Source organism: Sciurus carolinensis, chromosome 1 (genome assembly GCF_902686445.1).
Source record: "Sciurus carolinensis chromosome 1, mSciCar1.2, whole genome shotgun sequence".
Lineage (NCBI taxonomy): Eukaryota > Metazoa > Chordata > Mammalia > Rodentia > Sciuridae > Sciurus > Sciurus carolinensis.
Window position 1 is genome coordinate 165,634,817 of NC_062213.1, and position 25,723 is coordinate 165,660,539.

General features: G+C 48.6%; 1 protein-coding gene across 1 annotated transcript; it reads left to right on the forward strand.

Annotated features, from left to right (window-relative positions):
• The first annotated feature begins 1,450 nt into the window (after positions 1-1,450).
• Dhcr24 (24-dehydrocholesterol reductase) lies at positions 1,451-24,578 on the forward strand. The gene is made up of 9 exons (XM_047519933.1): positions 1,451-1,792; positions 5,099-5,254; positions 10,931-11,036; positions 11,662-11,780; positions 13,551-13,814; positions 16,708-16,851; positions 21,116-21,313; positions 21,599-21,777; positions 21,865-24,578. Exons 1-9 carry the CDS (start codon positions 1,562-1,564, stop codon positions 22,016-22,018), a joined length of 1,551 nt encoding a protein of 516 aa, XP_047375889.1. The 5' UTR covers positions 1,451-1,561; the 3' UTR covers positions 22,019-24,578.
• Positions 24,579-25,723: the final 1,145 nt, after the last annotated feature.

Below are 25,723 nucleotides of genomic sequence, written 5' to 3' on the forward strand. Positions count from 1 at the left end.
TTGAGTTAGCCATATACCATAGCTATACAAAGCTGTTTGTAAGACAGGTCTAGACTATTCCCTTTTGAAGTCCAGTGCAAACAACCTCTCACTCTTTGGCCTTCAATTATTGTTGAATACTTGAGCCTCTGCCTACATTCTTTACCCAGCCATTGGTCAACACATTCTGGTGTGTCTACTGTGCTAGAAACAGGAAATACAAAAGCTTTTTTTTTTTTTTTTTTTTGCCCTAAAGCTCAATCTATGGGGGTAGAGACACATAAAGAGACAATTATAAAACAATATGATAGAATAATGCACGTTGTTTTATGAGTACCTGAAGTAGACCAGTGCCATAAATGTAGTTTCAGAGGTGGGCCTGAGCTGAGAAATGCTAGCTCTGTGAAGGAAATGGGAAAAGTACCCCTGAGGTGTCTCCTTAACCAAAGAGGCTGAAATGAAGAGCCTGGAAAGACAGGGAACCTCCTAGAAATGTGTGTCGTGTAAGGGTGAAAAGAGAGGCAAACTGAAAAGGCAGGAGAGCCAGACAGAGAAGGCCTGGTAGGTCATGTTTGGCGTCTAAAATAAAACACCTCAAAAAAACTTCCCACAATTTCAGAAGAAATGGAAGTCACACTAGACTTAAGTTTTAGCTGGGCGCAGGGGCTGTTCCTGGTTGCCCCAGGAGGGCCGGCCATCTGCTTTGTTCACCACCTTACCCCAGAGCCTGCAAAGGGACCCTGGCCCTGAAAGATTTATTTACACTGGCTGGAATTCCTTCCTTTTTTTTTTTTTTCTTCTTTTTTCTTTTCTTTTCTTTTTTTTTTTTAAACTCCAGGCCTCCCTCGATGGTGGGAAAAGTGGAAGGGCGCCAGTGGTGGCCTCTATACTTTAAAAGTCCTTTGGAGTTCACATGGGGGTCTTCACCTTTCAGGGCTGATGGGTCCCCGTGTATAAGACGGAGCTCACAAACTACCCACCACCCAGTACTACTAGGTAGCTCAAATGGAGAAAGCACCTCGAAAAATGAAAAGGTGCCCTTACTGGCCTAGCTTGCCCTGAGTGACACGACCTGCCAAGAAGCTGCGGGGCGGCGGGGTGCCTGACTCGTGGCCTGGTGCGCCTCCCACTCTCGGGAGGTAACCCGACGCGTGACTGCTAGACGCGCGTCTCCAGGAGGCGCCACCTAAGGGAGAAAAGAGAGAGCGCTCTGCAGCCCCCAAGGCCGGGAACCTTGAGTGCCCGCCGCCCCCGGCGCGGCTAAACGCAGCCTACCCCACCAGCACCCCGGGCCCGGGCCAGCCCCTCCTCGCGCGTCGGCGGGAAGAGGGAGGAGCGGCCCGGGTCCCGCAGCCAATCACAGCAGCGGGTTCCTGGTCCGATCCCCGGCGCGGTTCGCCATTGGTCGTCTCCCGGGTCTCGGCCCACCGAACCTTGGCGACCTAAGCCAATCACGAGGCGGCGGGCGACCTACCGGCTCCCGGGGCGGCGGCGGCGGGCGCTGAGCCGGCCAGGCGCGGCGCGGGCGGCGGTGACAGGCGGCGCGAGCCCGCACGCTCCCCGCGCGGCGCGCCGCTGCACCATGGAGCCCGCGGTGTCGCTGGCCGTGTGCGCGCTGCTCTTCCTGCTGTGGGTGCGCGTGAAGGGACTGGAGTTCGTGCTCATCCATCAGCGCTGGGTGTTCGTGTGCCTCTTCCTCTTACCGCTCTCGCTCATTTTCGACATCTACTACTCAGTGCGCGCCTGGGTGGTATTCAAGCTCAGCAGCGCGCCGCGCCTGCACGAGCAGCGCGTGCGGGACATCCAAAAACAGGTGAGCGGCGCGGGCCTGACCAGGGCCCAGCGCCACGGACTGCGGGGAATGTGGCGTGCGCGGGGATAGCGGTCTGCGAGGCTGCGAAGGCTAGAGCGGTGCTGGAGGCACCCGGGATCTGGCGGAGGAGGAGCTGGAGCGGGGGAGGGGGGATGGATTGGACGAAACAAACGTGATGGGGGCTTCTGGAGAGGGAAGAGAATAAGGAAAGGCTTTGGGACAACAAAACCTGTTTATGGAGTGCCCACTAGGTGCAAGGCACGTGCGGTACCTGGACAGATAGAAAGAACACTCAGATGAGGGCAAGGTATGCAACAGTCAGGTAACTCTTTCCAGGCCCAAGCATTTCAGAGGAGGAAAGGCTTCCAGGAGGTGGAGCTGGGAAGGAGGGGAAATGATTGGAGAAGGTATGTTAGGTGGAGGAACTGGTGTGAGCAAAGGCAGGGAAAGAAAAGTGCAGGCAGGGAGGGGAAGAAGGTTGGAAAGTCCGTTTGGAGCCACCTGGAGCCTCAGGGTCCTTGATGACAAGTTAGAGGTTAAAGTTGATCTTGTAGCAACCAGGTGCTTTGCCGCGTTTAGAATAGAGGACTAAAGCAAAAAGGTAGAGTCCAGCCCCCACCCCTAGTGAAGACTTCACATCCTCTGGTGACCCAGGGTTTACTCTTTGACCTAGGTAGTCGGTCCGTTTCCCAGTAACTGGACATCATCCCATATTCCAGCTTCCTCCTGGGACTCTGCTACAGCTCATGGTGGAACCACCTCCACATCTAGGGCTGACTTGGAATTCTGGCCTGGGCAGTGTCTTGGTCGGTCAGCTCTGCCCCTTCTTATGTTCCTCTCTTACTGGCATCAGGTTGCAGAGAGCTTCTGTTTCCTGCTGTCACCCTTGCTGCAAGTGCAGCAGCCTCCATATTCTGTCTGCTGTGAGCTGGGTGCTGCAGGCAAGAGGGTGAAGATGGATGCAGAGACCTCCCTTTGAGGGCTAAGACCTTAGGCCTGGTGGGATAGAATGCAGCATCTGCAAGTGTTTTGCACTGCTGCCCTATGCCAGGTACAGTTGCTGCTCCAGAGCTCTGCCTGCGCTCCCTCCCCAGTGCTGTCTTTCCTAGAGTTTGGATTCTTGATTTACCAGCTGGTCTACCCCATCAGACTGTGAGCTCCTGGAAGGCAAGGACTGTTATCTGACTCACCTCTGGCCTCTGGGGCCTGACTCCAAGTAGCTTAGTGAGTGCTTATTAACTTGAACTAAACGGAAGGATGCACCGTGGACAGAAAACAAGGGCTCAGCCAGACCAGCCTTTTGCCCTGGACCTGCCATGTCCCAACCACCTGTGCTATTAATGTCCCTTGTTTATAACTCTCACAGCAACCCTTATAGGTCTTGTACCTGTTTTACTAACGGAAAAAATTGAGGTTCAAACTGAGTCATGCCCAGGATGACACTGGTAAAGGGGGCAGGTTAGCTTGAGTGCAAAGCCTGAGCTCTTAATCTGTTTTCTTTCCCGTCCTTTCCATTCCACCCTGTAAGTCTGCTTCTCTGGCCACACACCTGGCTTGTTGTAATAGCTGCCTGACCCGTTGCCCTTTTCTTGGACCTTCCCCCAAGGCCCTTTGTCCCATATAGTTTGAAGAGTGGTTTTTCTTAGCGTTGCCTCCCTGCCCAAAATATTGGTCAGCTCCCATTAGGATCCAATCCAACCAGTGTTTCAGGCTTTCTAGCTTCTACCTTCTTGGTAGAGGCTGGCCCACCCTCCTCCAGCTTGATCACAACATGTTTAATCCACTCCCTCCCGCCTCTGGGCTTGTGTCAAGTCCTGAACTGAAGAGTCTGCCATGGCCAAGCCCAGTTGGTCATGGAATCCCATCTCAAGTCCTTTTACCCCCAACTCACAAGAATCCCTTTCTCAGTAACCCCTCCTCCCACACACCTACTTGAACACCTCTACTTCATGTGGCAGATTGGCTTTTGATGGTAGGAAAGCCCTTACTCTAGCTGAGCTATTTGCCCAGTGCAACCTCCTCTGGGAAACTTGACCAGTGTCTGACAGGACACTTGGTTGCAAATGATAGAAATTGGTTTAAACTGGCTTGAGCAAAAAAGGACTTTACTAGCTCAGGTCCTGAGAAGTCCAGGAGTAAAACTGACTCAGGCATGACTATATCCAGGATCCCCCTCTCCCCTATCTCCATCTTTATCCATCTGCCATGCTTTGACTCTGCTTTCCCCTGGGTTGACTCCATTCTCAGGGAGGCTGTCTCCGTGCCGAGTTTCAACGGTTTCTGGCTTGGATCCAGCCAGCTTAGCAACCCAGTAAAGAGAGAGTACCTCTCCTGGAACTAGTCTCATTGTCTTGACTGAGGTCATAACCCATCCCTAAATCTGTCACTGTAGTCAGGAAGGTAGATTCAGACCTCAGTCATGTGCTTACCTCTTGGGGTTGAATAGAATCAGCTTCACTTGGACCAAAGGAGGATGGAATTATTAGAAGCAGATGAAGAAGAAATGGATGGTTGCAGATCAGAACAAGAGCTGTCCACCTCCCCTGCCCTTTCCTTCTCAGCAGGAATAGAGGGCTTGTTATCCTCGGGGTTGTTCATTTCGTTTTGTGCACTGTTCACTTACAATCGAGGTTTTGCCAAAGCTGTCCCTTCCATTGACTTTTTGGTCTTTTCCTCCCTTTCTGTCCCCATCAGAGTGGTACTTGAGTTCACGTGGGTGAACAGGGCATGTGCAGATTAGGCCTCGATAGTGCTAACTGATCTGTGACTACCACCATAAGCCCAGCAATGCTCCTAGGCCTGTAGTCATATAGTCCTGGCTGCAAATCCAGGCCCTGCTAGTCATTGCTTGTGTGACCCTGAGCAAGTTATATTGCCTCTGAGTTTTCTCATCTGCAAAAGGGGGTCATCCCAACTTCTCTAATTGTTGTGAGAGTACAGTAACAAGACTGCATACAACAAGCACCTAATATGGTGGGGGTACCCAGTAAATGGTGATCATTGTTGTAATTGCTCTAATTACCATTGCAAAACCTTTCCTGAAGTTTCCAGTTCATGTTTTCAAAATACCCTGATCACATATTCTATCTCTGTCTTCATTCTACCTTATGATGTAGCAACATGTTGTCTTTTCTGTCAGTCTTGCTAGCCAGGGAGATGCCAGAGGTGGGGGCCAGCAGACCTTTCACAGTCCTGTTCCTCCCAGTTCCTGGATGGGGGCAACTTCAGCAGCTCCCTCCCTGAAAGCAAGGTGCAGCTTTCTGGAATCCCTGGTAGGACTAGCTCAGCTTCTGTCCCACTTTGCAGGTACGAGAATGGAAGGAGCAGGGAAGCAAGACGTTCATGTGCACTGGGCGCCCTGGCTGGCTCACTGTCTCACTGCGTGTTGGGAAATACAAGAAGACACACAAAAACATCATGATCAATCTGATGGACATCCTGGAGGTGGACACCAAGAAGCAGGTGAGCATGCACTGTGGGTTCCTGGCTCTGGGAATGGGGACTGACTTGTAGGGAGATGATTTTAGCCAAGAGCGTCCCAGAGTGGACAGGACCAAGGCCAGTGGTCATCAGGAAAGGCTTTGTCCACCATTGTTGTCCTCTGAGGCTACCTAGCCTGTGGCTTGGTCAGCCCCATTCCACAGACAGGCAAACTCAGAACTCAGGGGGGTCCTTTAATTGTCTTCATTTCTACGGGAAGTCAAGGATGGGGAAAATGGGTTAAAATGAGACAAAAGAGCTTCTGTTTATTGCTTCCTGGTAAGGAATGTGCTGGTAAAAAAAAATGGGCTTCAAAGGAGGGGACCTCGTTTCACGCTTCCTAGAGAGTCATCATTTATAAGTCTTAGAAACAGCTTTACTGGCTTAACTTCCCTGCCTCTTCCTCCACATCCATAGGCAAACCATGGTCTGCTTCCTTTCACTATAAATTAGTTCATACTTAGAGTTTGATATCACTGGAATTGTATAGTTTATACTCTTTTGGGGAGAAGGGTTTAGCTGCTTTAATGATTTTTTTGAAATTCATTTGGATGGAAGCATATATCAATAGTATATTCTGTTTTACTGTTGAGTCCTATTCCATTTTATGAATATACAGTTTGTGCATCCATTCACCTGTTGATGGACATTGAGCTGTTTCCAGGTTGGGATTATTACAAATAAAGTGGCTAGGAACTTGAGTGAGCAGTCTTTTTATGGGCTTATAAAGACTTTCTCTTGGCCAAACACCTAGGAATAGAATGACTAAATCATATGGTTTTTTTTTTTTTTTTTTTCTTTTTTGCGGTACTAGGGACTGAACCCATGGGCACTCTACCATTGAGCTACACTCCAGACTTATTTAGTTTTTTACTTGGCTAAGTTGTCTGGGCTGGCCTCAAACTTGCAATTCTTCTGCCTCAGCCTGTGGAGTTGCTGGGATTACAGGTGTGCACCACAGTGCCAGGCTCTATATGTTTAACTTTTTAAGAAATTGCCAAATAGTTTTTCAAAGGGATTGTAGCATTTTGCATTCCCAGTAGCAGTGTGAATGTTCCCATTGCTCTGTACCATCATAGCTCAGTATTGGTTAGTCTTAATTTCAGCCCTGCTAATAATGTGTAATAGTATCTCACTGTGGCTTTCATTTGCATTTTCTGAATGACTAATGATGGGTGTCTTTTCATGTGATCCTTTGCCAGTTGTATATCTTTGGTGTAAGGCCTATTCAGATATTTGCCAATGTTTAAAAATCGAGTTGTTTCTCTTATATATTCTACAAATCAAGGATTTGCAAATATTTTCTCCCAGTCTGTGACTTGTTTTTCAAAAAGTTTTTAATTTTGATAAAATCCAGTTCATTAGTTTCTTCTTTTCTAGATCATGCTTTTGGTGCCTTATTTAAGAAACTTTTGCCTAATCCAGTCACAAAGGTTTTCTCCTATGTTTTCTTCTATGTTTTATAGAAACCATAAAGTGAAGTTGTCTGGGCCTATCTGAGCAACATTTTAACTACCAAATCAATTTCTTTAATAGATATGGCTCTTCTCTTTGTTTCTTTTTGGGGGAGCTTTGGTAGTTTGTTCTCAAAGGCATTTGTTCATTTCATGAAATTGTACAATCTATTGACAGTTGTTTGTAATCATCTCATATTGTCCTTTTGGTATCTATAGAATCTGTATTTATATCACATCATTCATTCTTTTTTGGTATTGTAGATTGAACCCAGGGGCACTCAACCACTGAGCCACATCCCCAGCCTTTTATTATATTTTATTTAGAGACAGGGTCTTGCTGAGTTGCTTAGGGCCTCACTAAGTTGCTGAGGCTGGCTTTGAACTCTCTATCCTCCTGTCTCAGCCTCCAGAGCCACTGGGATTATAGGCATATGCAACTGTATCTGGCGCATTCATTCTTGATATTGGTAACTTGCATGTCCTTTCCTTTCTTCCCAATCAGTCTTCTTGAAGGCTAGTCAATTTGATTGAGCTTCTCAAAAAACTAGCTTTTGATTTCATTGATTATTCTTTTTTTCTCTATTTCACTGAGAAATCGAGATCTTTCTGTGATCTTTGTTATTTCCTTTCTTTACTTATTTTTTGTTTAATTTTACTCTTCCTTTTGCAGTGCTAGCGATTAAACCAGGACATGCAAAAAGCACTCCACTTACCACTAAGCTACATCACCAGACCCTTTTTGTAATTTTTTAAGGTTACAGCATAGGTCATTGATTTAGATCTTTCTTTTTTTCTAATAGGGATGTTTAATGCTATAATTTTTTTCCTAAGCACTGTTTTAGAGACAGCACATAAAGATCTTCTTTTCATTTAGTTCAGAATACTTTGATTTTTCTTTTGATGTGTACTTTGATCTGTGGGTTTCACAAGTATGTTACTTAGTTTTCCCAGTATTACAAATACTTGGAAATTTCTGATATCTGATTTAATTCAGTTGTTAAAAAACACTTTTAAATTAGAATACTTTCAATTTGTTGAGACTTAACTTCTTTTTCTGCATTGCTGGAGATGGAACCTGGGGCTTCATGCATGCTTGGCAAGTGCTCTACCACTGTGCTTCACCCCCAGCCCTAAGATTACCCTTATGGCTCAGAATATGCTCTATCTGGGTAAATGTTTGATACTCATATTTTAAAAATATATTCTGCTATTTGGGGACTGCATGTTCTATAAATGTCCATTAGGTCATGTTGCTTAATAGTTTTGTTAAAATCTTTTGTGTCCTTAACAAATTTTCTCCTATTTATTCTACCATTTATTAAGGGAGGGGATATTGAAATCTCTACCAAAACTGTGGATTTATTTCTCCTATAGTTCCATCAGTTCTGCTTCATGTATTTGAATGTTCTGTTATTAGGTATAAACATGTTTAAGATTTTTATGTCCTCTTGATTAATTGATTTCTTTTTCATTATGAAAATTATATTCTTTGCTCTGAAATCTATTTTGATATTAATAAAGCCACCCCTGTTTTCATTTGACTAATGTCTTTTTATATTTAAAGTATATTTCTCATGTAGGCAACATGTAGTTGGGTCTTGCTTTTTTATTGAATCTGACAACCTCTACCTTTTCATTGAGGTGGTAAGACCATTTACATTTACTGTTATTACTGATACGATTTGGTTTAAATCTGTCACCTTGCTATTTGTTTTCTATTTGCCCCATATGTTCTTTATTCTCTGATTCTTTTTTTATTTCCCACCTTCTTTTGGATTACTGAAAAAATTTTAAGACCCTATTTTAGTTCCTTTGTTCACTTATTAGCTACTAACTCTTTGTTTTGCTCTGTTAGCAATTATTTTAAGGTTCACGATAAACATCTTACTTATTACAGTCCACCTCCAAGTGAAGTTACCTCATTTCACATGTGGTGCATAAGCACCTTACAAAAATAGACTTTCACTTCTTCCCTCCTGTCTTTTACACTATTGCTGTCATACTTTTATATGCTATAAACCCCACACTACATTATTATTTTAATGTTAATTTATCTTTTTTTTTTGGTTATCAGGGATTGGACCCAGGAGCGCTTAACCACTGAGCCACATCCCCAGCCCTTTATATTTTATTAGAGACAGGGTCTTGCTGATTTTCTTAGGGCCTCACTAAGTTGCTGAGGCTGACTTTGAACTTGTGATCCTCCTGCCTCAACCTCCCAAATTGCTGAGATTACAGGCATGTGCCACTGTACCCAGCTTTAAGAAATTTAATAAGGAAGAACCTTACAATTTGCCCATATACTTGCCATCCTTTTGTTCTATTGTATACATGTCAATCGTGTGTGTGTGTGTGTGTGTGTGTGTGTGTGTGTGTGTTCGTGTGTACTTACCATTTCCCCTGGTTGATAGGTGTTTTCTTTCAGTACCATAAAGAAGATGCTCCACTGTCTTTTTACTTGTGTTGTTTCTGGCAAGATATTGGTTATCCTTATCTTTGCTTCGCTGTGTATCATGTGTTTATTTTTCCCTCTACCTGCTTTTAAGTTTTTTTCTTAGTCACTGGCTTTGAGCAATTTTACTATGATGTTCCTTGGTATAGTTTTCTTCATAGTTCCTATGTTTAGAATTTATTATTTTTCATCAAATCTGGAAACGTTATGGCCACTGTTTCTTCAAAACTTTTTTTTTTTCTGTCTCCTCCTCTTTCTCCTCTCCTTTGGGGACTATCCCATGTGTATTAGGCTGCTTCAAGTTCCACAGCTCAGCTCATTGATGAACTATTCATTTAAATTTTTTTTTCTCTTTGCTTCATTTTGGATAGTTTCTGTATTTAACTTCACTAATCTTTTATTCTGTTAGATCTAATTTGCTGTTAGTCCCATCCAGTGCATATTTCATTCCAAAAATAATTGTGATTTTCATTTCTAGAAGTTTGATTTGGGTCTTTCTGATATCTGTGGAATGTTTCTACTTGAATAAAGAGAAGACGGTTATAATAATTGTTTTGGTGTTCCCAATTGCTAATTCTAACACGTTTGTCGGGTCTGTTTTGCTTGAGTGATTTTTCTCTTTACTATCACTAGAATTTTCCCACCTCTTTGCATGCCTGGTAAATGTTGAGTGGGTTCTGACATTAGTATATTCTGACGTTTTACCTCATTGGGTGTGAGGTATCATAGTCCTGTAAGTCTTAAGCTTTGTTCTAAGAGGCAGCTAAGTTCCTTGGAAACAGTTTGATCCCACTGGGTCTTGATTTTCTCAGGTGGGACCACAGCAGCTTTTAATCTGGGGTTCATTGTTCTCCACTGCCGAGGCTAGACCCTTCTGAGTCCTTCATCCAAGGCCCTGGGAATCATGAGGTTCTCCAGGCTCGCTTCTGAGAGCAGACACAGTTCCTGCTCTGCTTGCGCTCCTGGTGCCTTTACCTGTGGTCTTTTCTGATGGTTCGTCCCTGCCTCGGCCTCAGGTACTGTCTGCCTGAGTGTTCCAGTCCCTACTCAGTTGCTAGCCAGCGGCACTGTCTGCAATTCTCCAGAGTGTTCTCTCTGCAGCACTTTCCTCCTATGCTATCCTGAAAACACCCTCCCCTTGGTCTTCCAGAGCTCTCAGCTCTACCTCCACAGCTCAGTGCACCGGGTGCCACCTGGGTTCCCCTTCCACGCTGCCTCCCTCCTGACAGCTGGGTATACGCAGAGCTTGCTATGTTTGTTTCCTGTCTCAGGGATCACTAGCTCTCATGGCCTGTGTCCCCATGTTGAAAACTTGTTTCATATATTTTGATTCAGTTTTCTCATGCTTTTTTTCTTCCGGAAGGCAGTGTAAATCTGGTCTCTGTTGCCCCATCTCAGCTGGAAGCAGAAGTCCACATGATAGCATATTAACGTGTTCATTAAAAGCATGTTTTCTAAGGATATTTAATGATAAGGGGTGATTGTTGCAGTACTGTGATAAATTTTTAACAGGCAAAACAGGTGTGTGTGTGTGTGTGGTATGAAAACATACAAAATAGCAATATAGACATGTATGGAAAAAAACATAGATCCACTCTATCATTAAATATACATCGCCTGTAAAGGCTGCGTAGGAATCTACACGTCGAGTGTTTGGGGAAGGTTTGGGATGACACGTGCCACACAGAGGAGCCCTCAATAGAGCTGGCTGCCTTCTTGAGACACAGGACTCTTTTCTTGTGTCTACAGATTGTCCGTGTGGAGCCCTTGGTGTCCATGGGTCAGGTGACTGCCCTTCTGACCTCCATTGGCTGGACCCTGCCTGTGTTGCCTGAGCTTGATGATCTCACAGTAGGTGAGCAGTCCATGTTCAAGGGCAAGAGGAGTCAGGATCAGAGCGGGGGGCCCTGGTCACCTTCCATTTTGTCTAGGAATGGCCACTCTTCTACCAGTGACTGAAGTTGCCCTTTTACTTTCCTGGAGCCAATGACAGGCTTACTGTCCACCACCCCATTTCTGAGCAACTCAGGTTATCAGATAACACTTCTAAATTTCTAGCTTGAATCTGCTTCCCTGTGATTTGTGCCCATTGCTCCAGTTCTACTTGTGGAACACACAGAATCTGTCTAGTCCCTCTTTCCTTCCCACAGGATTTATGGCCCCCAAAACCTCTTCTTGTCCAGCGGAAGCACCTTCCAGTCTTTGAACCATTCCCAGGGGTCACAGCTTTCTGCCCACCCAACAACCTTCCTTTCCATTAAAGTCCCTCTTAAAATGAATACACACAGGTATCCAGGTGGAGAGGGCCAGAGGCGAGGGTGCAAGCACCCTGGAGGGGTCTGCCTGTCCCTTCTCTTGCCTGGGAAAAGCCCTCATGCTCCCAACTAGGCCCATCTAACTCCGCAGAGATGGGAGATCTCCCCTCAGTCAGCCCTGACCTGCACATCGCTGCTCTCTGGCTAACACTTGTGTCTCTGCAGGGGGCTTGATCATGGGCACAGGCATCGAGTCGTCATCCCACAAGTATGGCCTGTTCCAGCACATCTGCACTGCCTACGAGCTGGTCCTGGCCGATGGCAGCTTTGTGCGATGCACACCAGTGAGTTCAGAGATGGGGACATCCGGACCAACCTGCTCTGGGCCTTAGGGATCCTGGGGTCAGGAAAGTAGCTCCCCTGGGGGTGCTTCATTTCAAATAATAATAATAAAAATTTATATAGCCCCTTTTAGGTGCTTAGGCACTGATATGAATGCTTTTTATATATTAAGGCATTTGATCATTTAGCAGTCTTTATGGCAAGTTCTATTATCTGCATTTTTATAGATAGGAAACTAAAGCACAGAGAGGTTAATAAGCTTGCCCTAAGTCACACAGATAGTATATCCTACATAGCTGGTACTTAAACCTAGGTAATGAGGCTTCCGTGGATCATTCCAGATGGCCTCTCTGGAGGAAGTCAGGCCTCCACATTAAAACTCTATGTCAGATGTTTTGAGGTAATTAAAAGCAATTAGAGGGACTGTTTTGGAAAAATGAAAGATAATTTTACCACCCAAAGTGGGACACAAACATTTGAGGTATTTTATCTAAGGAGTGGAACAGAGTTGAAACTTAAATAACCTCAGATCTGTCCTAGCATTGGCCAGGGACCCTGGGATGGGAAGGACATTCTGATCCTTTTGAAGGGGATATTTCAGAGAGCCACCAGAGCTGTTGGCCTCACAGAAGAGAGTCCAAGGACTCACAGCCTGCTTGCAGCTCTGGTCTTAGATAGATAGGCCTCCTTCAGTTCAGCATGTTTTTCTGAACGCTTGCCTGGGCCCCTCCTCTGAGGCCAGGCTTCCTGGCTCGACAGAGCACGGTTAGGAGGATAAGCAGGTGTGTGTTCAAAGCCCCTAGCACTGAGACAGGCACACAGTGAGTGTCCAGTTTCTACTGCCATGAGCAGGACAGTGTGATCAACTAGCAGCCCAGGTGTGGGGCTGGTTGGCCCATTTCTGCTGTTCCAGAGTCTTCTGGCCTGCTGCAGAATGTCCCTGCCCCTGCTTCCCTGTCCCGCTGCCACCCCATGCCACCACCCAGTGCGTTCCAATCTAGGAGAGCGTGCACAGGACGGGATTGTTGGTAAAGCCAACCGGAGCAGGACTCTTTCAAAAGGAGCTGTTTTAGAATCAGAGTCTGAGTTAGAAGGGCCAGAAGGAAGACCAGGAGTTTGTCTCTGAGACAGACGTCAAAACCAGAAATTGTGAAGTAAGAAACAGATTGATGGAACCAGATGAGGTCCTGTAGGAAGAGTGCTGGACCCAGCGTGAGGGAGCCAGGCTCCTGCTACCCTGCAGCTGGCCTGGGGGTCAGGAGGCATGCCACCTCTTGGAGGCTCAATTTCCTTGCCTATCAAGAGAGGCAGTGACCCCGCCAACGGGCTTTGTGTGTGTATATCAGGGTGCAGGAGGAGCTCGCAGGGTAGTGGACTCAGGAAGACAGGGTAACTCTTAGTACCAGTTCAAAGGGAGGCGTTTTCCTACCCCTTGGCTACCTTGACTCTTAATAAAGGTTTAGCTCTTTTTTGTGTCTTGGCAGTTCTTGTCATGGCCGCCTTCCTGGGTGGCCTGTGGCTTAGTGGCTTGCCTTGATGGAAGAGATGGATGCTGCCCCAGCCAACACCCCTACCATAGAGAGCAGCGTTAGGTTGACTCTCAGGTGGAAGTGGAGAGGGAAAGCTGGGGACAGTTTGCAAAGTTCCCCCTCAGATATCTACAGGATAGTGACAGGACAGTAGGGCCCCCGTCCCAGGTCCTCCCGTTGGCTGCACAGTGTGAGGTCCAGGGTTCAGGTTCTCAGCGTGTGTCAATTCTGTCCCATCCATAGTCTGAAAACTCGGACCTGTTCTATGCTGTACCCTGGTCCTGTGGGACTCTGGGCTTCCTGGTGGCTGCTGAGATCCGCATCGTTCCTGCCAAGAAGTATGTCAAGCTGCGGTTTGAGCCAGTGCGGGGCCTGGAGACCATCTGTGAAAAATTCACCCGCGAGTCCCAGCGTCTGGAGAACCACTTCGTGGAAGGGCTGCTGTACTCCCTGGATGAGGCTGTCATCATGACAGGGGTCATGACAGATGAAGCAGAACCCAGCAAGGTAGGCAGCACATCCTCTGCCCTAGACCAAGACTCAGGAAGAGGAGGACCTGGGGGGCCGGGCCTCCCTGAGCTACTCCCTGAGCCAGCCCCCCTGGGCTCTACCACCGGAGTCGGCATAGACAGTGACGAAAGTCTCTGCCTTCTCTCCTCCTTCCACCTCCAGGAATGGGCCCTCTTGATAGGTGTGATCTTTGCTTCTATAGCAGCCCCATTTCATAGACAGTGGGGGGGACCGAGGATCCAGGAGGTGACATCAGTTTCCACAGGGTGACAAAGTCAAGATCTGATGCCTCAGAATCCAGATCCACACTCCTTCAATTCACACCATGTAATTTTTAGTAGTCATTTTTTCTCCATTTAGAAAGGATTTGTCCTTCCTAAGCCAGGCGAGGTGGCACATGCCTGTAATCCCAATGACTGGGGAGGCTGAGGCAGGAGGATCTTGAGTTCAGAGCCAGCCTCAGCAACTTAGTGAGGCTCTAAGGAACTCAGCAAAACCCTGTCTCTAAATAAAATATAAAAAGGGGCTGAGGATATGACTCAGTGGTTGAGTGCCCTGGGTTCAATTCCCGGTACCAAAAAAAAAAAAGAAGACTCCATCTGTAAATGTGACCCAAAGCCAGCTGCTGCTCACGTATCTGCTGTTTATTTCCTGTCTTTCGCTATGCATAAAGTTCACTTACAAAAGTGATGTGATGATGTTGAAATATTTAAAGAAATAGTTAAAATGTACCTCTTCACCCCCAGGTAACCACTCCACAGTTTGGCATGCATTCTTCCAGACCCACTCCTGTGTGTGTGTGTGTGTGTGTGTGTGTGTGTGTGTGTACATGTATACATTTGTGCACACATGTGTGCATGCTCCTGCATTCCTTAATATCCCATTGTTGTATACAAATGGTTAGCCTGACTCATCATTTACCAATGAGCATTTATGTTGCTTAAATTGTCTCGCTCCTACAAGTAAGATCGCATTGAGGAGTTGATTCTCTCACTGTCCTTGGCCTTGCATATAGACATTTTTGCAGCATTGAGTCAAATAAGTGGAATTCTTAACCCAAGGGTTTGAGCACATTAAATACTGATAAATGGGACCACACCGCCCTCCAGACGGGCTGTGTCGGTGTCTGCGCCAGCTGTGGTGCAGCAGAATGCCTTTTCCCCTCCATTTTGCCAAACGAGTGATAGTATTACTCTTCGATTTTTGCCAATCTGATAAGGTTAAAAATAGTAGGCCTTTTATTTGGCAGTTCTGAGGTTACTTGTGAGGTTGCACATCGCTTCACAGAGTTTTCCAGTCTGGCTTCATCTCTGGTGGCCTGTTCACGTTGGTCTCGTTGAGCGCGATAGGCATTGCCCACGAACAGTGCCATCACGCTGTCAGCTAATGTCTGCAGGTCGCCGCCCTGAGCCAGTACCCTGCCGCTCACTGCCGCTGCCCCGCTGCTGGAAATTTAAGTTACTTCCAGTTTTTTTGTTATTGTAATTAATGAAGAAATGAACTGAGGCTTGTGCCACCCCCTGGTCTCCCCAGCTGACACACGCCCCAGGAGAGACACACCATCTAGCTTCTGTACTGTCTCCTAGGCTTCTCTGGCACTCACGGTTCTTGAGGTGTGTCTGAGCACCAGGAGCACCTGTATCGAGGTACCCCAAGTCTCAACCTCAAGGTGAAGTAGGTGCCACTGCCAGTGTGACTAGACCTCACCCGGCTTGGTCCAGCTTGCTGCATTTCCGGGAGAGGGCCACTGGGCTGTACTTTGGGAAGCAAAGGCCTGCCTTGTCCTGGAGGGATGGTTAGCCTCACCAAGCAGATGGATTCTACTGTCTGGGGCCAGCACTAAGGGTGCGCCCCCTGCAGGCCAGGCACAGGCTTGGCACATCCTGTGTTCTCTTTTAGCCTTCCCAGCTGCTCCAGGGGAAAGTGGTGTCTCTGTCTTGCCTGTTCAGAAAGTGAGGCTCAGACAGACTGAGTAGCCTACACAGAAGAGCCAAGTAGGTTTTAAGTGGGAAAAGTAAATTGGCACAGTATGCAGAGGATGGTTCTATTCTTATAAAAACTGGTGTGTGTGTGTAATATCTATAAGGCAAAAAGAACTCCCCCAAAATATGTATTTTTGTCATTTTACATATGAAGAGACAGACTGAAAGAGTGACCTGCCCAGGGTCACATAGCTAGGGGGTGACTGGACAACTTTTGACCCCAGCGTGTCCAGGATGTCCCCCGCACCCCCGACCAATCCTCAAGAGCATTTGCTCAGAATGTATTTCAGATGAGGAAGCTGAGGCCCAGAGAAGCGGAGTCAGCTCAGGGTGCATAGCACAGTGAGCCTGAACCATTTGGAACTGAAGACAACAGCTCACTGTAAGATTTGCGTATTGCAGACCACGGAGCTTGAAGGTTCATTCCACTGAGATTCCAGGCGACAAGGATGCCCGGGGAAGTACTGTGCCCAGAGGATGGTGGAGCTTGGTCCAGGGCTCTAGGGAAGTGCCGTGGTCCATTAGAGCTGTGGGCAATGGTTGCAATGAGGGTATGCCCCAAGCTGGCAGGAGGGAGCCCACCTGCACGGAGCTCTGTTGGTAGCAGATACTTAACGTGTGCACTCTGTCCTCATGGAGAAGGAGCACTGGGCTAGGATGGGGTCCCTAAGTGTCAGGAGCCAGCTACGTGCCCTGTGCACACCACTTAATGTCTTTGGGCTTCTCTCCTGCTGCTGGGGACGCCCACTGTGCCTGACCTCGCCCGTCTTTCAAGACTCAAAAGCAGCGATCAACAGGACTGCTTTGAAAAGGCCAGAAGTGCCAAATTGCAGCCCGTATCGTTGTCACTCCCTGGTGGCATTTGGCACTTGTCTGCGTGCTGATCACAATGGCCTCTGTCATTTCAGCTGAATAGCATTGGCAATTACTACAAGCCGTGGTTCTTCAAGCATGTGGAGAACTACCTGAAGACAAACCGAGAGGGCCTGGAGTACATTCCCCTGAGACACTATTACCACCGCCACACGCGCAGCATCTTCTGGGAGCTCCAGGTGAGGCTTGGCTTTGCACAGTCCCCGCTCCACCTGGCCAGCAGCAGGAACCAGGATGGTTAATAGGTAGCGACCCTCACACACTTCAGGGAAGAGAGTAGCCTTGGCCTGAAGGACAATCATCTTAAGCCACAACAGCTGTGACCCCCCCCGCCCCCAACCCCCATGAGAGCAGCAAGCTCCCTCCAAGGGTGCTGGGAGTGGGCCTCTGGGCTGGTATTTCAGGAAATAGAAACCTGCCCTATCTTTGAGAAGCAATTAACCCCACGGAACTGACGGATTATGACTCAGTACAGGCTGGAGAACAAGAGGAGGAAGTGGCTGGTTCTCCTTAGGGTGGAAGGGGGCGGTCAGACTTGGCCTTGAAAGGTGAGCAAGAGTTTGTGCTTTTATGTAGGGAGGCGTGGGCAGATGAAAAGCAGGGACATTTTAAATGGGATCGGGAAAGGCCCCTTAGGAAGTGACACATGAGCAGAAGCTGAACGTTAGGAGGACAGACCACAAGAACCTCCTGGAGAGTACACAGGCAGGGGAACCGCTGACGTGGACCAACACCACGTCAGGTGTACAGAGGAGGGGCTTAGTATGCACGTGAGACAGGGCGACCTCCACCTCTCTGGTTCCAAAGCATTTTCCTCATCCCGAAAGGAAGCCTGGTGCCCACTAAGCAGTCCCTCTCCATCCCACCGTCCCCTAGCCTGTAGCAACCACCAATTTGCTGTCTGTCCCTAGGGAGTTATCTGTTCCAGAAATTTCATAAAAATGGACATAGAGTCTGTGCCCTTTGTGACTTGCTTCTTTCACTTAGCATAAAGCTGTCGTGTATCGGTATTTCTCTTTATGGCTGGATTGTGCTTCATTGGGTAGATGGCCCACATTGGTTTGTCCATGTACCTGTTGATGGACGTTTGGGTTTCAGCCTTCTTATAGTGGTGCTGTTGTAAGCATTCATGCGCACATGTGTGTTTAAGGACCGGTTTCCAGTTCTTCAGGGGTATGTGTGCATGTGTACTGGAGTGTACGGTGATTCTATCTGGTTAATTAAGGAGCTGCCTGTTTTCCACAGTGGCCATACCATTTACCATTCCCACTAGCAACATACGAGTGCTCTGATTTTTCATCAACACTTATTTCCGATTTTTTTTTAATAATTTATTTTATTTTTCCACATTTTTTAATTGGTGCATTATGCTTGCACATAATGATGGGATTTAATTGTTACATATTTTTACATGCACACAATACATAATATAACAATATAATTTGGCCTCTCTCACTCCCCAGTACTTCATCCCTCCCTCCCTGTTATTTCTGATTGGTTGGGGTTTTTAGGTGTTTGTTTTTTGGCTTTTTGTTGTTGTTGTTTGTTTTTGTTTTTGTTTTGTTTTTGGTATCAAGAATTGAACCCAGAGGTGCTTTACCATTGAGCCACATCCCCAGTCATTTTATTTTTCATTTTGAGATAGGGTCTTGGCTAAGTTGCTGAGGCTTACCTCAAACTCAGGATCCTCCTGCCTCAGCCTCCCAAGCCACTGGATTATAAGTGTGTACCACCATACCTGGTGTGATTTTTAAAGTATTATTATTATTATCATCATTTCAACCATCCTAGTGGAATGTTTATCTCGTGGCTTTAATTTGCACTTTCTTATTGACTGACCATGTTGAGTATCATCTTGTGTGCTTATTGAGCATTTGTGCATCTTTCTTGCAAAAGTGTCTACTTAGATCCTATGTCCATTTTTAACTGGGTGGTTTGTCTCTGTTGAGCCGTAAGAATATTTCATATGTTCAACTTATGTGATTTGCAAATATTTTCTCCCATTCTCTATGTTGTTCTTTCTCTTCCTTGGTCACACCTTTTGGAACTCAAAAGTTTTTAATTCAGATGAAATCCAGTTTATCTATTTCCCCTTTTGTTTATGCTTTTAGTGTCATATTTAAAAATCTATTGCCAAATGCAAGATCACGAATATTTACCCGTTTTCCCCTAAATGCTTTATTTAAGGTTTTAGCTCTTCTCTTTAGGTTGCTGCGTGTTTTGAGTTCCTTCTTTATACAGTGAGAGGTAGGAGTCGACCTCCATTCTTTTGCTGGTAGCTATGCAGTTGTCTTAGCAGGCTGAGTGTTTGCAAAACAGCAAGAAGGCCTCTGGCCTAGAGCTTGGTACCAAATGAGGTCAAACAGCAGCCAGAGACTGGATCCCATGGCTGTTGTGTGGCAGGAAGTCAGTGGGGGCTTGGAGCAGGGAAGTGACATGACCTGATTTTTGTTTTAAAAAAGACTGACTTTTAAATAGCTTGGTGGTGTGGGGAGTGGAAAGCAGAAGAGGAGGAGAAAGATTTCTGCTGACCTGGTGGCAGCTGTGGAAGGAAGTGTCGGACCTGAGGTACTGTAAAAGTTGAACCAGTTGATAGACTTTCCAGAAAGATTGGTGGTGGGTGTGAGTCCAAGGTTAGGGGCCCAAGAACCAGGTCAGGCGTGCTATTGACTGCCACGGGAGGGCTCTGGAAGGGCAATCAGAAGCTTGGTCTGGTGCAGGTCCGTTTGAGATGCTTCCTGACACCCAGAAGGGATACCATGTATGTCAGGACCTCAGAGGTTTGGCCACAAATCTAAATGTGGGTGTCAGTAACAGATGTTACCTAAAGCCAGGGGAGCAGAAGCATGAGGGTGGGTTAAAGAAAAGAAAGGTCCCCTGTAGGTTAGGGGACAGCGAACCAGCCAAGGAAAAGTGCCACCAGCAGCTGGGGGAGAAAAACCAGGAGAATGTGGCATCCCAGCAAGGGCGGACTCCCCTCGTTCTCTGCACAGGTGGTTAGTGCTGGGGGCGGTTAGCAAAGGTGAAGAGGAGATGCTGGGCCTCTGGTCGTTGGTCTTCTTGGGAGGCTGTTGCCACAGGGCCTGCCTCTAGGAATGGGGGTCCTGGCTAGGCCGGACCCCTTGGATCTGTAGTGGCCCCTGCAGCCCAGCAGTGCACACAAGTGAATTCACACCACCAGTTGCTTTTGAGAAAGAGACAGGGCATGAAGAGGAGGTCTTTTAACCTTTGTCCATTGGGATTTCTGCTTTTCTAAAACCCCCCAGGAAGAAGTAAAAGCCATGTGATTTATTGAGTCTCTACAGTGTGCCAGGCTCAGTGTGGCTGCAGGGATTGTGCAGAGAAGAAAGCAGACAGGTCCCTCCCCCCGTGGGATGGTCTGGGGATTCGCGGGGGTGCAGGAGAGGAGTCACATGCCTTCAGTGCTTGACATGTGTGGCTTCTTTGATGAGCTGCCTCTGACTCCCTTTGTCTTCCACCCACAGTCCAGTGGCCTGTTTCTTGCCACACCTGAGGGAATGAGTGTTACAAGGACAGGAACAGTGTCTCGATTGCCACACATGCCCCCAGTGTCCTGCATAGAACCCAGTACCTGACCTAGCAGGTATCTTGTGACTGTCTAAAGAATGGAGCAGCTGTGGCTTCAAGGGATTCCATCTGGGCACAGGGGCTCTCAGGAAGACGGCAGGACTTGCAGCAGGGTGGAAGATTATGAGCCAGGGGCCAGAGTCTTCTCTGGGGTTGGCAGGGTTGCCAGCTGTGGGAACCTGGAGGGGCTGGCAGAGAGCAGAGGGCGTCAGTGGAAAGCAGCAGCACCGTGTGAGGCAGCTCATCCCTCCTGGCAGTGAGCAGTGCGGAAGGAGAAGGGCTGCATCTGCCGGGCAGGGCGGCCAGGGCCCCTGAGCTGGGAAGGCAGGCCAGCCTCAGACTGAGCAAGCGAAGCCGCCAGCCAGAGGACCCCTCGTGGAGCCTGAGCCAGGCTTCCCCCATCCTGCTGTGCGACCTAAAGGAAATTACTTAAGCTCTCCAAGTATTACTCTCCTTGCTCAACGGCATTCATTTTTCAAACATTATGGAATGCCTGCTCTGTGCCAGCCACCCTGACCTCAATTACTAGAATGGGTATGATAGCCACCTTATCATTTTTCTTTGGGAACTGGGCAGAGTGTCTTCCATTTGATCTCTCATTAGCCTCACAAGTCCCTTTTCACAGATAAGGAAACTGAGCTCAGCGAAGTAACTAGCCCAAGGTCATCACAGCTGGTAAATGTCAGAGCTGAGAATCAAACCCAGGCCTACCTGATAAAGTCCTAAGTACCCTCACGCCCTCCAAGTGGGGAGACTGTACTTGGAGTTCTCATGTGGAGCATGGAACAAGGACCTGGCCCTGGTCCGTGCACGTGGACCCTGAGCCTGCTCTCCTCCCCCACCTCTGTCTTGCAGGATATCATCCCCTTTGGCAACAACCCCATCTTCCGCTACCTCTTTGGTTGGATGGTGCCTCCCAAGATCTCCCTCCTAAAGCTGACCCAGGGCGAGACCCTGCGCAAACTGTATGAGCAGCACCATGTGGTGCAGGACATGCTGGTGCCCATGAAGTGCCTGCGGCAGGCCCTGCTCACCTTCCACAATGACATCCACGTGAGCCGCGGGCCAGGCGGGGTCCCACCAAATCCCCAGTCTTCTCTGAGTCACGTGCCCCACTTCAGCAGGCCTGCCCTGTGGGCCTCACTTTCCCCACCTATAAAATGGGGCCTCCGCCCCCTCGGTGATGGCCTGGTGATGGTTCCTCTGTGGACTGCTCTGGTGGGTCCTCCCATGTGGGGGAGACGGGGTGTCAGCCAGGGCTGGAGTGGGTGGGCTGCAGGTGTGCATCTGTCACTGCTGGAGGAAAAGCACCAATGCCCTCCTCCCCGGCCTCCCCAGGTCTACCCCATCTGGCTGTGTCCGTTCATCCTGCCCAGCCAGCCAGGCCTGGTGCACCCCAAGGGAGACGAGGCAGAGCTGTACGTCGACATCGGGGCGTACGGGGAGCCGCGGGTGAAGCACTTCGAGGCCAGGTCCTGCATGAGGCAGCTGGAGAAGTTCGTGCGGAGCGTGCACGGGTGAGCACGTGGCCCAGGGTGCCTCTTACCTCCCGCCCCTCCAGATGCCACCAACCTGCACCCTCACCTGCTTCCCTCCCTCTGCAGATTCCAGATGCTCTATGCCGACTGCTACATGAACCGGGAGGAGTTCTGGGAGATGTTTGACGGCTCCTTGTACCACAAGCTGCGCAAACAGCTCGGTTGCCAGGACGCCTTCCCTGAGGTGTACGACAAGATCTGCAAGGCTGCGAGGCACTGAGCGGGACTGCCTGGAGAGACACAGGGGGAGACGGGCGCCTTCCCTCTACTCCAGCTTGGCTGCTTTCCCAGATCCACACTTTCAGAAAGAACCCCCTGCAGAGATCCCATCTGAGAGCCCTGACGGCTTCCCACTGGCTTCTGGGAGCAGCCCAGTCAGGTGGAAAGGATGTGGGATCTGGAATCAGGCAAACCTGAGTCCAGGCCCAAGTTTAGCCACTCATTAGCGCTGTGCCTCTGGGCAAGTCACTTAAACCCTCTGTGTCCCAGCCTCTTCGTCGGTTGAAGGAGGTAGTAATACCTACCTGCAGGTTGTCCTCTACGTCACGCACCTGCCACATGGAAGGGGCTGTGTAAAGCAGGACTGCTATTACCGCTTCCCATTCAGCACCACTTCTGACTAAAGTGCTTTGGATTCAGCAGCTGAGTCCAAAAAGGCCACCTGGGTTAGGTCACCTGGGCACAGGTTTGGCTGGAATGATGAAGGGGACACCCTGGAGTTGCACTGCCATTGCCTGAGTCAGTCAGAAGAGCCCCTCGTGGAGGGAAGGAGCTCCCCTCCAGCCCTGGGGTCTCAGGAGGGCAACACAGGGCGGGCAGGCCCTGGATGTGTTGTGCCAAAGCCAGGTTCGATTCCAAAGTTCTCTCTGCCGTCCTTGGTGACATCCTGGCCCTTCCTCCTGCATGCTCAAGCCTGTGGGCCCACCTCAGCCGTCACCAAGTTCACTCAGAGGACTGTGTTCCTGGAGAAGACATCTGGGATCCTGTCTGGCCCGGCCCAGTTTGCCAGGCAGGGAGAAGGGCCTTAGTTCTGAATTGGATCCAGAGCACCCAGGCTCATTCTCCATGGCTCACCAGCCCTCTAGGCCTCATCTTGTCCACAGACCCCACTTAGGCATGGTGGGGGCATGTCCATGCTGCTCTGTGGCATGAGGGCAGGTGACTGCAGCAGGTGGGAAAGTGGAATCCGCCATCATTGTGTTTCTGTGAGGAGTCTCACTGTGGGGCTGAAAGAAAAGACCATCAACTGGATTTCTCCAATCATTAATCCCCTTTTTCTTTCTCCTGCCCCAGCTGTAGTTAATTTCAGTGCCTTACAAATCCTAAGCTCAGAGAAAGTTAGCTCAGTTTCCGTTCAGAGGGAAGGGACCTTCCTAGGTCCTTCTGCCTTGTTATCAAAGCCTGTTTGTTTATGCAGCTCCACTTTAAAAACTGCCGGCCCAGCTGGAAAGCCAGAATGTGGGAAGGACCTATAGAGGGAAGCCAGAATCTGAGAGCTGAGCCGGTCACAGCCGTGATGATGGAGCCAAGAGCCTGGCTTTCAGTTCCTGCTCTACCATCAACAGCTGTGCAACCAGGGGCAAATCATTTGTCTCTCCAAGCTGCAGTTTCCTCATCTGTCACATTGGTACAGATAAGACCTCCCTAGAGCCTTTCTGTCTTCAACACCATGGTTGCAAAACCCGTGAGAACCAACCCTTGTTTGTGTTGAAAGAGGAAAAATACTGATGCAGGTGACCCTTAAGGATGGTCCATCCTTTAAGGTCCTTCCTTCAGCCCCAAGGCCAGTTCCCATCTCATTTTCAGAAAGGCTCGTCTTCAGCTGGCTACTGTCTTGTCCCTTCAGGTAACAGAATCCTCTTAAGATCTCGTCACATTCACTGAAGGACCTTCCTGTCCCACCACAACTTGGCACACTGCAGTGTCTTCACATGGTCCCATGTGGTCTGGCTGTATTTGTGGTACTCAGGAGGCAAGGGAGCCACCTGTACCCATTTGGCCTCTGGACAAGGCAGGAAAAAAGGAGACCTCATTCTCTCGTCTGCAAAGCCGGCAAATGGTGGCATGGGCCGTGTGCTTCCTCGCTCAGGGCTCAACTGATGACTCTGCCTCTGTGGATGAACGGTTGACCCGAGAGGTTAATCCAGCAGCTAAAGTGCCATCACTCCACCAGTGGAGCCCCCATCCCACAGCCACTGGTGGCCAGAGGTGCCAGCATCCTGTGTCACCCTTAGTCCTATCACCCCAGCCCTTCACAGACCTTAACGCAGAACCCAGGGCCTCAGAGGGAAGGCTTTTTCAACCACACCAGATTGCTTGGCCCCTGTAACATCCTGCCTGGGAAGAGGCAGTCTTCCAAGCATGCTGAGCTGTGTTCTAGCTTTTCTTGTAGCCAGTTCTGTCATTGTCCATCCATGCGGTGGCTTTGGGTGGAGTTAAGCTGGGTGCCACAGGACAGTGAGTGTGGAAAGGAACAGTGAGCCTCTCCCCTCCAGGGCCCTGCTTTCTTGGTTGCTTGAGGTTTCATGTAAAATCCAGTTTCTTTGGAAGGATGAATTGTTGACTGTAACTGACCGAGAAGAGAGGGGTGGGGATGGGTGTGGTGTTGTGTGGTGTGTGATTTGTACTTTTATTCTTTGGTCATGGGGACCAAGGAGAAAGGCATGAGTCTCCCCTCTCGAGCTCTTGCAGCTGCAGACACCATGCCTACTCTAGACCCTGTGTCCCTGTGGCTGTGAGGCTGCTGCTTCTGTCAAAATAAAAGTATGGCCTGGAAGCTACCCTTTGTCGTTCCTTGTTCTGGGGACCACAGTGCACAGTCGTGCCTGGGCTCAGGTGCAGGCCGTGCTGTTCTGCCCCTCAGATGCCTTCTCCAAACCTGCATGCCCATGGACAGGACTGAAAGAGCATGGGGGGATAACCAGCATGTCTGTCATCCCAGTGAGATCTGGACTGGGCCTTCCTGGAATCCCTCTGCCAGGTGCAGAACAGGCTGCAGGGGGCGGGGGAGTGGCGAGAGATGAGGGCTGCTCAGGTCAGGGTGGGGCTGTCCTTTTTCAGGCACCAGACATGGTCATCAGGAGGTTTGGCTGCAGTCCTGGCTATCACCTGGTTGTGACTGACTGATTTTGACAAGCTAGTTAGTCCCTTGAATGTTTTCCTCATCTATAAATTCAGGAACCATTAGCTGTCCACCAGAGCTCGATCCTCCCTTTGTGCACAGTTAGATGGCATTTCTCAGCCTCCCTCATTGTCAGGTGTGTCCTTGAGATGCGTTTTCTCCAGTGGAACATAAGTGATAAAAATCCACAGGAGTTTTCCTGGCTCTTTCCCCACAGTAGCTGGATGAAAGTGACAACCAGGCTGTAGGTGGCAAGAAAGTCTTCAGCTGGAAGGAGCCTGGGTCCCTGAGTCACTGTATGGAGAACTGGCCACCAAACCAAACCCTGCCCTAAGTTATGGGAGTAAGAAAAACTATGGCAGTTGAGCCCCCTCAACTCAACAAGACTGCGCAGCACACCCCAACTGCCACAGGCTATGTGAATATATGCAAAGTCGAGTTTAATGCCAAAGACTTTTTTCTGCAAATGCAAGGATCTACACAGTGGCCCTTTTCCTAATACGTATGTGATGTGTGAGCCTTACTCCAAAGTTATCGCCAAAGAGGCTTGTAGGAAATTCCTTTTCCAGTTGTTCAGTTTCACAAACTGAATTCTGGATATTCTCTTTAAAAGAGACACCTTTAAGTTTGTGTTCTCAGCTTTCCAGCACCATAACAAAATACCTGAGATAATCAGAAAAGGGTTTATTTTGGCTCACAGTTTTGGAGGATTCAATCCATGGTCAGTTGACCCTGTGGCTTTGGGCCTGTGGTGAGGCAGCTTATCATGGAATGTGGTGAAACTAAACCCTCACTGCACTAGCC

Bases quoted from the DNA above. Each gene is read 5' to 3' on its own strand.
- Dhcr24 (XM_047519933.1), top strand. From the start codon at position 1,562: ATGGAGCCCGCGGTGTCGCTGGCCGTGTGCGCGCTGCTCTTCCTGCTG. The intron at 5,255-10,930 runs GTGAGCATGCAC...TTGTGTCTACAG, and splicing joins AGGTGGACACCAAGAAGCAG to ATTGTCCGTGTGGAGCCCTT. The intron at 13,815-16,707 runs GTAGGCAGCACA...CTGTCATTTCAG, and splicing joins ATGAAGCAGAACCCAGCAAG to CTGAATAGCATTGGCAATTA.